Source organism: Hermetia illucens, chromosome 1 (genome assembly GCF_905115235.1).
Source record: "Hermetia illucens chromosome 1, iHerIll2.2.curated.20191125, whole genome shotgun sequence".
Classification (NCBI taxonomy): Eukaryota; Metazoa; Arthropoda; class Insecta; order Diptera; family Stratiomyidae; genus Hermetia; species Hermetia illucens.
The window spans coordinates 72932669-72946728 of record NC_051849.1 but is presented as its reverse complement, the minus strand read 5'-3'; the positions used below and the strand labels follow the sequence as shown (position 1 = coordinate 72946728).

The following is a 14060-nucleotide window of genomic DNA, read 5'->3' as shown; positions in this document are numbered from 1 at the left end:
CGGTTGTTGTGCCGTTGATGATCAAGATAACATCAGCCAGTGTGTCGACCGTTAGTAACTCCTGTTTACTCCTCGGTGGAGTACAGGACATCCACACAGTGCTTCAGTTTCATTGTCATCATACTTAACTCTGTGCAAGTGATAAGCTCACAGCAGCAAGAAAAACATAAGATGAAAACAGACACCCATTAACACTGAGATTTGAATGCAGAAAAGCGAGATTGGGAGGCTGACGCTCTCCTTCTCAACCATCGCGCCGTCTAAACGGCCATTGATTGCTGGTAGTTGGGATCACCCTATTTACTTCGATCGTAACGATCTTATCATTGTTGGATAATAGAGAGCAATTTTGTGTGTGTCCGGATAGCTCTGTGATCAGATTGTAAGGTGGATGTCGGATGCAGGTAACTTTAGTTGTGAATAAGAGTAACTGAGTCAAATCAGGGTTAATAATCACGGGCCGGCGTAGTACTGCGCACATCGCCTCCTACAGAGTACCGCTTGTAGTGTACACGAATTACCACGCCAACGATTGTTATTATAATTTTGTGCGTTGGCGTATACTTGTAGAAGAAATGTCAAGTCTTTTTAAGTGGCTCAGTTTCCATTAAAGTCTCCAAAGACTGGAGTTAAGATATTTGCAAGACTTTGAAGAATCTCTCGGGAGAAGAGAATTCAAATTGCTCAGTTCATACATCTGCTCATATTCGAATTCTGCTATTTCAATTAAATTCATTGGCAACTAACTTCTAGTTTTTCTCTGTTGTGAGATATTGAGCAAATATTTTCCAATCGATGGGTTTTTTGGTGCTTGTATTGTTCAAACTTTTAACACGAAATTCTTTGTGCTAGTTCCCATTCCTCTTCCCATTGCTTTCTAAGTTGGGTTGATCAGGATAGTGTTAATGCCAACAATATAAATGGATTGAATAATAAAACTTTGTCGTAGCTTGTCCCAAGCCCGGTTGTAAGAGGAGGAGAGGTGGATAGATTCGGTCCAAATGGCTATACCCCACCGCAGTTAAGTATAAAACACAAATCTATTGAACGAGAGGAAGGAAAAATTTGGGATCCGGTACGGATAACTCGCGAGAGTCGTCTGACTAGATGACTGAATCGGGCTCCCGTAGTGGAGTTTGAGGACTTTTAACTGATAATTGATAATTCCGGATAGCCTAAATAGTTAGAGCGCTGGGTAATCATAGCGGAACGTCGCGATTCAAATCTCACTGGTGGCAGAGGGATTTGTTATCGTGACTGGATTTCGGAAACCGACTCAGCTGTGAATGAGTATCTGAGTCAAATCGGGGTAATAATCTCGGGCGAGTGCAAAGCTGACCACGTTGCATCCTAGAGTGTATTGCAGTGCACCATTACGGTCTTGAATGAAATGATATAAGACACTTTAAGCCCCTGATCCAACATGGAACACTTTAAATATGAAAACGTTTGCTTGCTAAAGCCTATTAGCAGCCAATCGGACCTACTCTAGTCTTTCACTTAAAATGGCTGGGTGTAGGGTCAAAGCTCTTACTGTACATGACCGTAATTTTATCAGTCATGTGGTTTCGATCTCCTATGTGAGGATGTACAATTGCGATACCGGTATAATAACGAGATTTTTCAGCTATATCACGACTGTCTACTCATGGATACAATTAAGCTTAACAGGTTTGTGTGGCCGGGGGTCACTTGGCCCGGATGAACTAGGAAGACTCTACACAGAAAGTCTATACGAGTAATGTCTATAGTAAGAGGTAAACAGGAATCCCCTGTCTTCGGTGGAGTAATAGTGTAATCTACGACGAGAGTTTCTTCTTTCGGATTCTTTTATTGCCTTTTTCCTTTTCTTTCGGTGAATAATGATCACCGCGTTCAATGGGCTTAATGTAGTAGTAAACTAGAAGAAATTAACTCAGAGTTAGGCATGCTGTGTCGAAATTAACAGTTTGAGGTGTGAAAAGTGAAAAATCCTATGCTGTACCAAGGAGGGAGGACAAAGAGTACTGGATGTAAAACTCAGGTGGCTTTAAAGCGTTACGAAGGAATGACGAAGAACTCCGGCATTTATCTATTTCATTTACGATACGTGTATTACAACCTCAAAAGCTCACTTGGCAGCTAAATTAAATACACCATGTTCGATGCAATGGCATAGTGGCCTATCAACAGTGAATGGTGATAGTAAGTGACAACATAAGCATTATGGGGGGTGAGTGCAGACGTCTGCGAATTTGCATTTAGGTACACTGACAAGAGCCACTTCCAAGCCTTATGTTCTCCGACATGAAGGATGACAAAATAAGATGAAAAATAGGAAAGACTCATACATTTAAAAGTAAAGGCGGAATTCGCAGCCCATGCTGGTTCTGAGGAGCTAAGATGAGGTTGCTAGAAATATTTATCAAATCACTTTCCATTTTGTGTATTGGCATCTATGGTGATTCAAATCATTTTGTCTATTTTATCTAGGTCCTGTCGTTAAATTTGATGATAGAGACCTAAACACGTGTCTTACTAAAGCTTTGACGTTTGTTTTCAGCTAATGACGCCAGTAGCGAATGGACTGCGTCAACTATTGCAGGAAGTATTATTAACAAAAAGGGTGGCTACATGTATAAAATTGCATTATTTGCCGACAGAATATACAAGATTGCTCCGTAGAAAGTAAGTTATTAAGTTCCTGTTGCCGATATTTAATAAAGAGCCAGATAATGCAATAATTTACTTACCTAAGCATAGAAACGTGGGCTCTCCTGCATATTGCGTTGGATAGGCTGGCGCTCTATCGGCAGGAAGCAAATACGGACATATTTGCTCTACTGTTTGACAAACACTAAGGCATGGTCGAAGCCTTCTTCTTCGTTTGACTTGTGATTTCCGTTTCGTTCTACAAAGAAAGTATTCATAAAATCCAATTCCGGGGACAAATCGTATTTTGTTAGGGAAAGAATGCAAACCTCTTTAAAAGTCTGTCTAACAACGGATCCTTGACGATAGGATTCGCTATGGCAGTCGATATGGATTGGGACACATTATCCGATGATGTCCCGCTATTAGTACGTCGTCGTTGGACGTGTTTTCTATTATTATAAGAAGTAGTAGTAGTAGTTAATATCTTTTTCGAATTATCGTTATTATTATCATTAGCATTATCGTTATCAGTATCCGATATATTTCTTGTACTCCGACTCGTTCTCGCATGATATAAATTCGAACTAGCCGCTGAATGATTTTCCGTTTTATTAATCGTATTCGATGTTGTCGTTTTCTGCCGAATATCTTCCGGCTCGGCGAAATATGGTATTAGTGTACTACATACCCATCGACGATACGCTTCCTGAAATAGAATAAAAAAACATTAGAAATTATGAATTTTCCAGTGCTTCGCGTGTTTATGTTTCTATTTTTGTATGCAATGTTCAGCTGGGAGGACCGAAACATTTTTATTTCCCTTTTATTTGGTTGTTGCTTGCAAGCAGTTTCTCCTTGAAAACCTAAGCAAATTGGTTACCCTCTAAGTATTAGATACAATATTAGAATTCCATATATTGCGTGCTCCGCGATGTTTTGTTGACGATGAATTTATAACATTTTTCGAAAATTCTTTTCGTTAGAAGCATATAACACTGGACATGAATTGCAATCTTTAAATCTAATTTGTTTGGTAAAATATCTGAGCAAAAAGATTCATTAGGCTTGAGACATCAATTGTTTTTAATCCTTTTATAGCCTATGTTCCAGAGCTAAGAATTGCTGACAAAAATTTCACCTAAGAGGCTCGTTAAGATCTCTCAAGGCATCCTGAAATTCCAACACCTTCCCCCAATGACACTCGGACGAATTCACATAAACATTCAATAATGTCCGCCATCATCCGAAAGACATTACTTTAGTCTAAGATTGTACTTCATTTAATTAGTCACTAAGAACAAGGATTATACTCCCGAGTTTACCCAGTGTCTAAGGGTTGTTCTTTTTCGGGGCTTTCGAGCAGTTCCGACTTGAAAAGCATAAAGAAGAGAATTTCCTTCCTTGAAAAGTGCACAAATCATCTGAAGTCTGAAGAATGGAAAAGAGGAAACCATTGTTGTTGTTGTTTTCGTCCCACACGACCAAATCAAATTATCTTTTAGATAAGAATAGCGAAGAACTTTTATCTAAGCTCTTGATCTAATTGAAAGCATCGACACAATACTTGCGATGTGGAGTTGCTGGCAGGGGTGGGGTAGTTCGGCCTGTCCTTAAGTAAAGCCTTTTCGTAGGAAATAGCGTCATTGGCACTGAACCTTCAATACTCGTATTGGATTTGGTGCTTTAGTGGGAAAGGAAAGTATTTAATACGGCAAGGTTCTTAAAGATCTGCGCCGTACATATATAGAAAATGTGTTCATTTTCAGTGAAGTGTATTGAGTTATGTACGAATGTACCACCTTGACTATGGCTTGTGGGTGAAGGGTTTTGAGTTTTGTATACTTTCTAAATAACATTAATATTATTCCCGAATGGGAATGCTGTCTTCGATAGTATAATTTGATTAGTATTTACAATTTTCTTTTAATCATTTCCAAATAGAGGCGTTTCTATATAAATGGGGATTTCGCCGACATCATGATGCAATTATTATTAAGTTTCAGCTAAATAAAAGAGGCTATTGTATCTTAATGTCCAAATAAATATTAAAAAAGGCATTACACGAAAAAAACCTTATGAAAATCGCTTTACTATCTGTCCATTTGTCTGTCTGTCTGTCGTACACACACACTTTTCTTAGAAACGGTTACACCTGTCGTCACGAAATTTGATGGAACGGTTGGAACTATGAATCTCTACATACGCACTGAATTACAGTGTTTCACGTTGAACTGATGTGATCCCAATTCATTTAAAAGGGGGTTCACCTTCTTTTCCACCCAATATAGCCATGTGGCGTATCAAATGAAAGGTATGGACTAGTACTTTTCGAAGCAGATGTTACTTTTGACACCTGAAAAAAATTATGGTAGTCCATGGCATCAAGGCCTCGGAATACTCTCCATTGCTATATCTATATAAATAAAGTTAATAATAGTATATTATCGTATTGCGAACCTCTTTAAGTTCATTTTCTAATCGCAAAATTTTAGGACAATATGGGTTTTAATATGAAGTATAATATTTTTTTGAGAATTGCGGGGTCCTAAGTCCGCATTAACTTGATGCCGGATCGGACCAAATGGAGAGCAACTTACTCCCTCTTTTTTGGTCCACGGACCCGTCGTTTATGGCTTACCACCCAAACTTTCAAAATATTATTAAAACTATGGTAAGAGATCGTAAAGCCGTCATCACCCGTGGACCAAAAAAAATAGAGAGAGTAAGTTGCTCTCCATTTGGTCTGGCATCAAGTTGATGCGGACTTAAGACCCCGCAATTCTCAAAAAAATATTTTCAGCTCTGGCCAAGCTCTGGTCAATAGGGCGGATTTACGCTCAGTATAATTCGAAGTCATGTTGTGTTCTCCAAATTATAAGCCGCTTCGGTTACACTGGTCCCAGGGCAGAGGTGAGGGAGCATCTGGCGATTTGCTTCTGCCCCGGTAAGAAACCGTAAAGCCGTCATCGCCTAATATTATGAAGTATAATGCTCAAGTTTGGTGGAAATCCTTTTATTATTAACAAAGTTATAGTTGATCAAAATTGCCTCTTTCGCGTTAAATTACAACTCACTAAGAGAAAAATGTCACTCAATTATTCGTACATTTTGTGTCAACAAAACCTTTGATACCTGAAGCGCCGAGCTTCCTGTTTCTGACTTTTTTTTATTTATATCAGCTCCCATTAGATGGGGGATAAATTCCAAAGGCATTTCCTTGTTGTGTTTGTTATTTAAAGCTCTAACAATACTCGGGGAAAAAGACTAACCCCGCATACATTAAGTATGCAATTAAGTTCTCACTATTTGTCAATAGATGGCTCCACCGGTAAGCAAATGTAAGAGAGAGAAACAAGCCACTTTGACACGTTAGCGATTTTATTGTGTCCTCATATATTTTTATTTTGTGCTAAATAATCGTTATTTGCCGAAAGTGTTACTTTTCTTATTTCATTCAAAGAAAAGCGCAACGAGAGTTAAAAAGAAGTTTGAGGAGAGCTACTTTAAGTGACATAAAGTATCGTGATTAGTTCTGTGCCAAACGCGACCCGCTAAGCGATTAGAAGCGTTGGAAACGATTCAAACGCAAGGAAATTAGGTTGCTTAGAATTTCAATCCAAGGGACGTTGAGCGTCGCTTTTTGGCCTGTGAACAACTGCCCCATGGGTAATAAAGAAAGGGTTTTCTTCTTTGCATCGTGACGGGTGGTGAAAAATGGACTCATTACAACAAACCAAAAAAAAGAAAGACAAGGGGACTTCTCGACTTAGCGAATACACATACATGCTGCGACGATTATGCTGTGTATTTGTTGGGACCAGGTGGGTGTTATAGATTACGAGCTGTAGAAATCGAACTAAACCATCACTGGGGAACAGTATCGACTTCAGTCGAGTTGAACACTGCGTGAAAAATGGCCACGCACGCGCAGAGGTATGAAAAAGTGATTCTACTTGATGATAATGCTCGGCCTATTATTGCCAAACCCGTTAAAATCTACCCGTTCAAGTCTACGGCGATCAAATGGAAAGTTCTATCCTAACTGCCTAGATATTGCGTTGTGGGACCATTACTTGTTCCGTTCGATGGCACATTGTCTCGCTGATCATCAGTTCCGCTCATATACAGACATTGCAAAATGGTTTGATTCTTGGATAGGCTGCCTCAAAAGAGCAACGGTATTTGGGCTCTGTCAGGAAGGGGGTGATGTGATTTATGATGCGCGAGTGGATCGAGAATTTCGGCCATCTACAATGGATCAGCTGTTCTTAATGAAACAGGTGCTTGAAAAACTTCGAAATTAACCATCGTTGTGGACCCGATTTTCATAAATTTCGAGCAGATATGCGGCGGCAAACATTGTAACATACTGTATAAAATAATACTCGGTGTGACATCCCACCAAAACTGACACGAATGACGAAATTGACTACAGGATGCAAGCTCAAGATCCAAGGAGAGTTGATACAGAACCTAAAACAAACTCGGATTTGAAATAAGGAGGTGGCCTCGCCCCTACTTTCATTGCTACTCAAGGAACATTACTAACAAAAGCAACCCAGCTACTAACATATGTGGATGATATTAATCACATGACGTGTTTAGTTCCTGAAGCCAAAACACCTTTGTTTTTTCGTTGGATTGAGGGTAGACCAGATATAAAAAATTAAATTTAAACAATGTCGAGGCTCTTCAACCTATTTCGGGTTGTAGCCTCTAGGATGTCTTTCCTCCAACCATCCCGATCCATCGATTTGTCTCATTAATTTCGAAATCCGAGTAATGTTGCGCTGCCATCGTCAACAGGTTGTAACCATCCCCTTCGGGTTTTCCTACTGGTCTTCTTCCTTCTGCCCTACCTTAAAATAACATTTTAGATATCCGAGAGTTGCCCATACGCTGAACGTGGCCAAACCGTTACAACTTCCAAAATTTCATCAATCTGGACACTTCAGAACCATTAAATGTGAGTATTTGGTACTACCCATGTTTGCATCTGATTCGTCATTGATCGTCCTCTTATTTAGCTCCTATTATTCTCCTAAGGATCCTTCTCTAGTGAGAATTCACCAATTTTTCGAAAGTTTGTGTTCGGGTCCATGTTTCACATTCGTAGCATAGCACATGTCTTATTATCGTTTTGCAAATTCGGAGCTTTGCTTTCCTGTGTACGAATCAGGCTTTTAAAATAGGTAAGATCGACTAGAAGTAGGGCTGCCAGTCAATCTCCTGGCTAAAATCCGATGTTTGCCTCAAACGGAGCTGCAATGCTGTATGGGACGTTATTGTGATAAGGTTTACCAGTAATTGTGGTTAGGTTTATTATTGCTGGAATTCCCAAGTCGAGCACTACTTTGTTTAGTATATTTGGGTCAGTGCTGCTATATGCCTGCTTGAGTCAGCAAATATGTATGGACATCGGGGTCGAATTCACAGCATTTTTGTAGCACCTATTGATCATAACTATTATAGATGGTCAATTGTCTAATCAGTCTTTTTTTGGTTTATTCTCTAGAATTTTTGTGAAGATTTTACAGAACGTACAAAGTAGTGAGATGCCTATACAATTTTCACATATCCAGATGCCACCTTCTTTGTTAATAGGGCATATCACATTTGCTTAGCATTCTCCGGATCTGTTCGTGGTTTTAGATAGAGAGAATCAAATTATGTATAGCTTTCATGATTCATGGACCGCCTGATTTAATGCGTTTAGCGGGCATGTTATCTATGCCTGGTGCCTTGTTCATTTTTTGAAATTTGATTACTGGCTCAAATTCTTCCAATGTTACCGGTTCAATGTTCCCTCTATGCTTGACCATAATTCTTATGAGTTCTGGTGGTTGAGTTGCATGTGAAGGGTTGAGGAGTTCTTTGAAATCAAACGCCATCACGGGATTCCATTTCGTCTTGACGATTGCCCCGTTTTCGTTTTCACAAAGGATGGTTCTGATTTGATATTCTTGATGCAGGCACTTCACTACTTTGTTAATAATAATAATCGTTGGCGCAAGAATCCAAATTGGATTGAAGTGTGTTAGAGCACTTCATTCAAGACCGTAACGGTATACTACAGTACACACTGTAGAAGGCAATGGGGTCAGCATTGCGCTCGCTGCTGAGTTGACTGGTATCCGACCTTAAATCACGATACAAATCTCACTGCCACCAGTGAGATTCGAACCGTGACCTTCCGTACGACAGCCTTGCGCTCTAACCACGCAGTTATCCAGACACATTCACTACTTCGTTGCTGGTTTCTTAAGGGATTGGAAATATTCAGAAATGCTCACCTAGACACGCCAGTGTGTGGGATAAAACCACACCCGACTTCCACCTTTGGATATTACATTACAGGTTGGGGTTAGCCCCGGTTTATTTTGGATTGTTCTGATCATAGAGTTGATCTCAATCCTTCTGACAAGTTACCATTCTCCGGACAAAATTTTTTCGGTGATAGCATCTCACATACAGTTTTTCCTAAGTTCATCACTTTGTTGGCTTGTCTTGTGTTTTTCTTTGTTAAAATGCTTTTGCTTCTTTTGCCTTAATATTTTATTAGCTCCACGTCGGAGATTTTCGTAACTTTCTATATTTGTCCTTCTATTTCGTTCTGTAGCAAATCAGCATGCTTCGTTTTTTTGTCAAGAACTTCCAGGTATTCGTGGACAAACGTGAGATTTTGGAGAATAGGACCTCATCGTCTTCCAGTTTTATCTTGTAATCTCCCGCTATTAAATTAATTTATAGCTTTCCCACCTCAAACTTTCGAACTGGGTTGATTTTTATTCTGCGGATCTTTATCTTTATCTGGAGACGCTTTTTACCATCCACACAGTTTGTTTCTCGATATGACCTCACATCGAGAATGGCGGTTGCCATTTGATATATCATGGAGACTCTATAGTCCGTCCGTCCCAAGATCTGCCCCCTCGTTCCAAATTTTGGTGTTGAAATCCTTGACCAGTATCTTGACCTCATTCGGAAGCAAGCTTATCATAAAATTGCTCTTTGACTTGGATACCGATATCAGTTAAAATAATTTCATGAAGAAGGGTAACATTTTGCAGTAATAAAATAAATTAAACTATATAGAATCACACTGAGAAATTTCGTGTAAATCCTAGTGTTATTAACAAAATAATATTAGTAGATTTTTCGATTACTTATTAGAAACAATCCCCTAATTTGTAGTGTTCGTGACTTTTCGGCTTATGCAACATTTCATTCGCCTTGTCCGGTGACAACCTGACGAGAAAATGCATTTGCTTATATTTAGTATTTTTTAAGGTTTTGTGTGAAACTTCCTCCCTCTACTACTGCTGCTTCATGCCTTTGTAAAAGTGCGGACAGCGGGAAAAGTGAGTACACATGTTTATTCTTCGCTTTAGTAGTTCTTTTAAATCTTAGAACGGTAAAAACAAATGTTTGGAAAAGATTCATTCAACCATAACACCATGTGGGCTGCGATGATATGCGATTCCTACGCATCGATGCAATTTTGTATATTCAGACGTGAGGGATTGAAGTATTTAGAGGACCATGCAGAAGTACACCATTCTGCATACGTGCTCGATGTTGTGGGGAGTACGCGACGAATTCTCCCATTGACCTACCACCGACCACTACCACCAGCGCCCGCAGACAAAATGCTTGGCACTTACTGCTAGTATTAGGTAAAATCCGGCATCTGCCGAGATTGTGATAACTCGGATAATAATAATCGTTGGCGCAACAGTCCATATTTGGATTAGGATCCCACCGCCACCAGTGAGATTTGAACCGCGACCTTCCGTATGGCAGCTTTGTGTTCTAACCACTCAGCTATCCGGGCAAATATGGAGGTAGACAGGACTTATTCTCAAAAATGATCTAACTTAAATTAAAAAAAATCATAAAGTTAGGACCTAAAAATATATACGTCTACCGGTCTCTGTACAAAAAAGTTAATACTAGTATGTTATTGTATTTCCAAATTTTGTTGAAAGGACCCTGCTAAAGTTATTATAGGACTACAAAATTTTGCAGAAACTCAAATCATAATATATGGCATAATATCGGAAAGTTGGAAAGGAGTCGTATTATAATTAACAAAGTTTTAGTATTGTACTCTGAGACAACATATGTAGTAGACTGTCCATTTTGTGTATTCAAACATACACAAAAAATTTTCATGCCAAAAAAACTGACTACAAAACTGGGAAAATAATAATACACAATTTTAATGACGGAGAGATGTTATTTGTTTGGAATGAATGGCAGCATCACCCAACACACTTCGTCAAAAAGAAACTCTGTTTGTTTGCTGTCCTCAGTAATTACTTTCAACATTGATTTGCATCGTAATTAGAGTTACTTATTAGAATAAGAGCTTTTCACTAATGAAAGCCTCTCATTGCATTATTATGCAAAAAAATTCGTCGGCTTCACCAGAAGCCAGCATCAAATATAAGAAGCTGATGCCTACAGCCTTTCTCTTTCAAATCCTCCAGGACCTCTCTTCACCTCACACGTAACAAATAGAGCGAAATAAATGAAAAAGTCTGGAAAATGCAGGAGGAATATCGGGTCGAGCGAGGAAACACAAAATAAACTAAACCGAGGCCGAATAAAAAAAGCGCAAATATACAAAAAAGAAAGGAAAGGGAAAAACACAGCAAAGCAGTAAGGAAATGACGAAGATGAGAAGAAAATGTTAAAAAGACAACTGTGTCAGTGTTGAGATGAAGCAGATTGCCATGACATGGGCCAATATCCTTTTGTCGAGACTTTAGAATATCCTCCTCTAATTCCTTTCTTTTTGATAGCACCAACCAGCCGGGATGAGAAGAGCAATTGGACCAATATAGCGAGGACAACTACGATAAAGTCGTCTTGTCGCTTCCTTCCCCCGTAGCGAATGGTCTGAAAGTAGCGGGTGGGAATATGGGGTGGAGAGCGTTTGGGCAAAAAATATAAAGCGCGATGCAAAGGGCAAGAAGGCAGAAGTGGAAAAGGACCGGGCCAACGCGACTTATAAACGCTTTCGGGATGGCTGGGTGGCTGCGATTTAAAACAATATAAGGACGAACGAAAGGATCCCGGGAGAGGGTGTAAACAAAAGCCAAATCGTTCAACGTGAGTCCTTAGCAAGATGACAGACAGACTATTGTTCTACGTTTTTTTTTCTGCTTCCTTTCAGCGTTTTAAGGATTCTGTCAGTCATCATGTGTCTTTTGACTTTTGTTGTAATTTTCATGTTTCTGCTGTAGGCCATCGTTCGTTCGTTCGTTTTGTTCCTTGACTGCTTGTCGCTTGCTATTTACCGCGTTTTAAGCGTTTAATCTTCAAGGTAAGCTGATTGAAATTTCGACGAAACAAGAATACTTCATTTGAATATTTAATATTTGGAGGTGGTGATAAATGTTTATTGAAGATTGGCTGTTCGACATGAGCTGGAATGTAGGTTTACTAAATATTTCAGATAATATTGAATTATTATGAGATTATTGCAATGACGGAGAGCCGTCTTAGGTTATTTTATTTATAGGCGGCGTTCGTTGGAAAATTGCGAAAAAAATTGAGGAGTAATGCAAACATCATATTTAGCCCAAAATTAACACTTATTATATTTGGGAATTGAAGTAGAAAACTGCTTATGTGCGCTCCTCCCCCCACCCCCCCTGATTAATCAACTCAGTTATCTAACTCAAATTTCATCGGTTTCTCTAATCGCTTCTTCCCATTGCTCTGGGGCTATCTATTTAGGACATTATTGGGCATCACGTTCCCGGAAATGATTTTGGTTACAAAGGGAAACGCTTTATCTCGTTTAAATTTTTGCTATTTTTTCACACTTTCTAGAATCAAGAGGAGCAATACACAATATAAACGTGGTTCCGATACCATATAGATAAACACATTGGAGGGTGTGCTAGAGCCCACACAGATAAAATCGACGATCAAAAATAATCTACAAATTATTAATCTGTACATTTTTTCGAGCCAACATGATGAACATTTCTAATATGTGGTGCATCAAATCGCTAGCAATTCACTAGAATCGGATCTATCAAATTTTATTAGTTATAAAAAGAAGGGGCGATTTCAGGGGGGCATTTTTTTTATGGTTACGTTTCCTATTTACCATGAAAACTATCTAAATATATTTTCAGTACACCTTCTCTGATTAGACCCTATGAGTAGCGGTGTAAAAACATACTAGAAGCCTTCCCTGCTCGTCGTAAAAGATTACTAAAAAGGAAATTGTGGGCTAGGAACTTGTATGTTTTGAAACTTCGTTGCTTCCAAACAAAACGACAAAACGACTGTTTATAGTTGTCGCTCGACAGTGGGAGAGCTATCTTACTGATAGAACGGCAGGTACACTGATTCATCCACTTGAGAATATCGATGAGCATTGGACCGCCATCAAAATGCTGCTGCTATGCAACTCGTGGGCCACGGCCAGAAGGGGCTGGATGACAGCGGAATGATGGAAACGAATCCATGAACGCAAGGGATTGAAGGTATGTATTGTATGTGTTTTGACCATTTTGTTTATTATCCTAGACAAAACGGTCAGCCGTTCTATTGACTGCTGTGGGTGATGCCGAAAGTGACGCTTTCGAACTTCGATGCCGTGCGAAATCCCGGTGAGTTCAAAGTGGTATACCCTTCACAAAAGGCAAGCCGAAAATACCGCAGAAGGTAATGATTTCAGAAGTGTACACTGCATCACAAAAGAATTTGCATGTGATCACAAACTTTTCGATGGGCTTGTGAAGGACATTATTGGTCGACTTTTCATGCACGATGACGAGCAGCGATGAGGTGGTTTTTAACCGTATCACATCCGGCGGAGTTCAGTCCCTTCTGGATGAAATGACCAGTCGCCAATACGCGATACGGAAGAAAATAATTTCAGCCATCAATGCACTCAAACTGAGTAAAGCCGCTGGGCTCGTCAGCCTCCTCACAGAATTATTTACCGCTGCATACGGAAATCCTGGGAATTCGAGACCTTTTCCAGAGAGTGGAGGAAGGGGATCATGGTCAAAATTCCAAAAAGGGCATCCGTTTTAGTTGTGACAATTGAAGAGGTTTTTTTCGTGTCTCCTGTCATAACAAAGGCTATAATTCAAAATCCTTAAATTTATCACACAACATCTCGAAAGTTTGATCAACCGAGAACAGGCTGGTTTCCGTTCCTCCATTGATCACATCAACAGCTGGCGAATTATTTTAGAGCAGTGCGTGGAGTTTAGATCTCCGTCTCCCCTGCTCTTCATTGATTTCAAGAAAACTTGTGATAGTGTGAGCGTATCCGCATGCCCTGCGCAGGAGGGGCATTGCACACAAACTAATAACCACTATTATAGCTACAAACGCTACGTGCAGCTTCAGGTCTAAGAGAAATTTGAAGGACAAGGCGGACTTCGCCATCT

At 39.6% G+C, this 14060-nt stretch overlaps 1 protein-coding gene across 4 annotated transcripts in view; it reads right to left on the bottom strand.

Annotated features, from left to right (window-relative positions):
* LOC119646219 overlaps positions 1-14060 on the bottom strand; it is a 237516-nt gene that overhangs the window by 25276 nt on the left and 198180 nt on the right. For all 4 annotated transcript variants that reach the window (XM_038046604.1, XM_038046601.1, XM_038046603.1 and 1 more), the window contains exons 4-5: positions 2961-3340; positions 2733-2890 (exon numbers count right to left, since the gene is read on the bottom strand). In XM_038046604.1, the coding sequence (XP_037902532.1) occupies positions 2733-2890; positions 2961-3340 (538 nt within the window). The remainder of the gene's footprint in view (positions 1-2732; positions 2891-2960; positions 3341-14060) is intronic.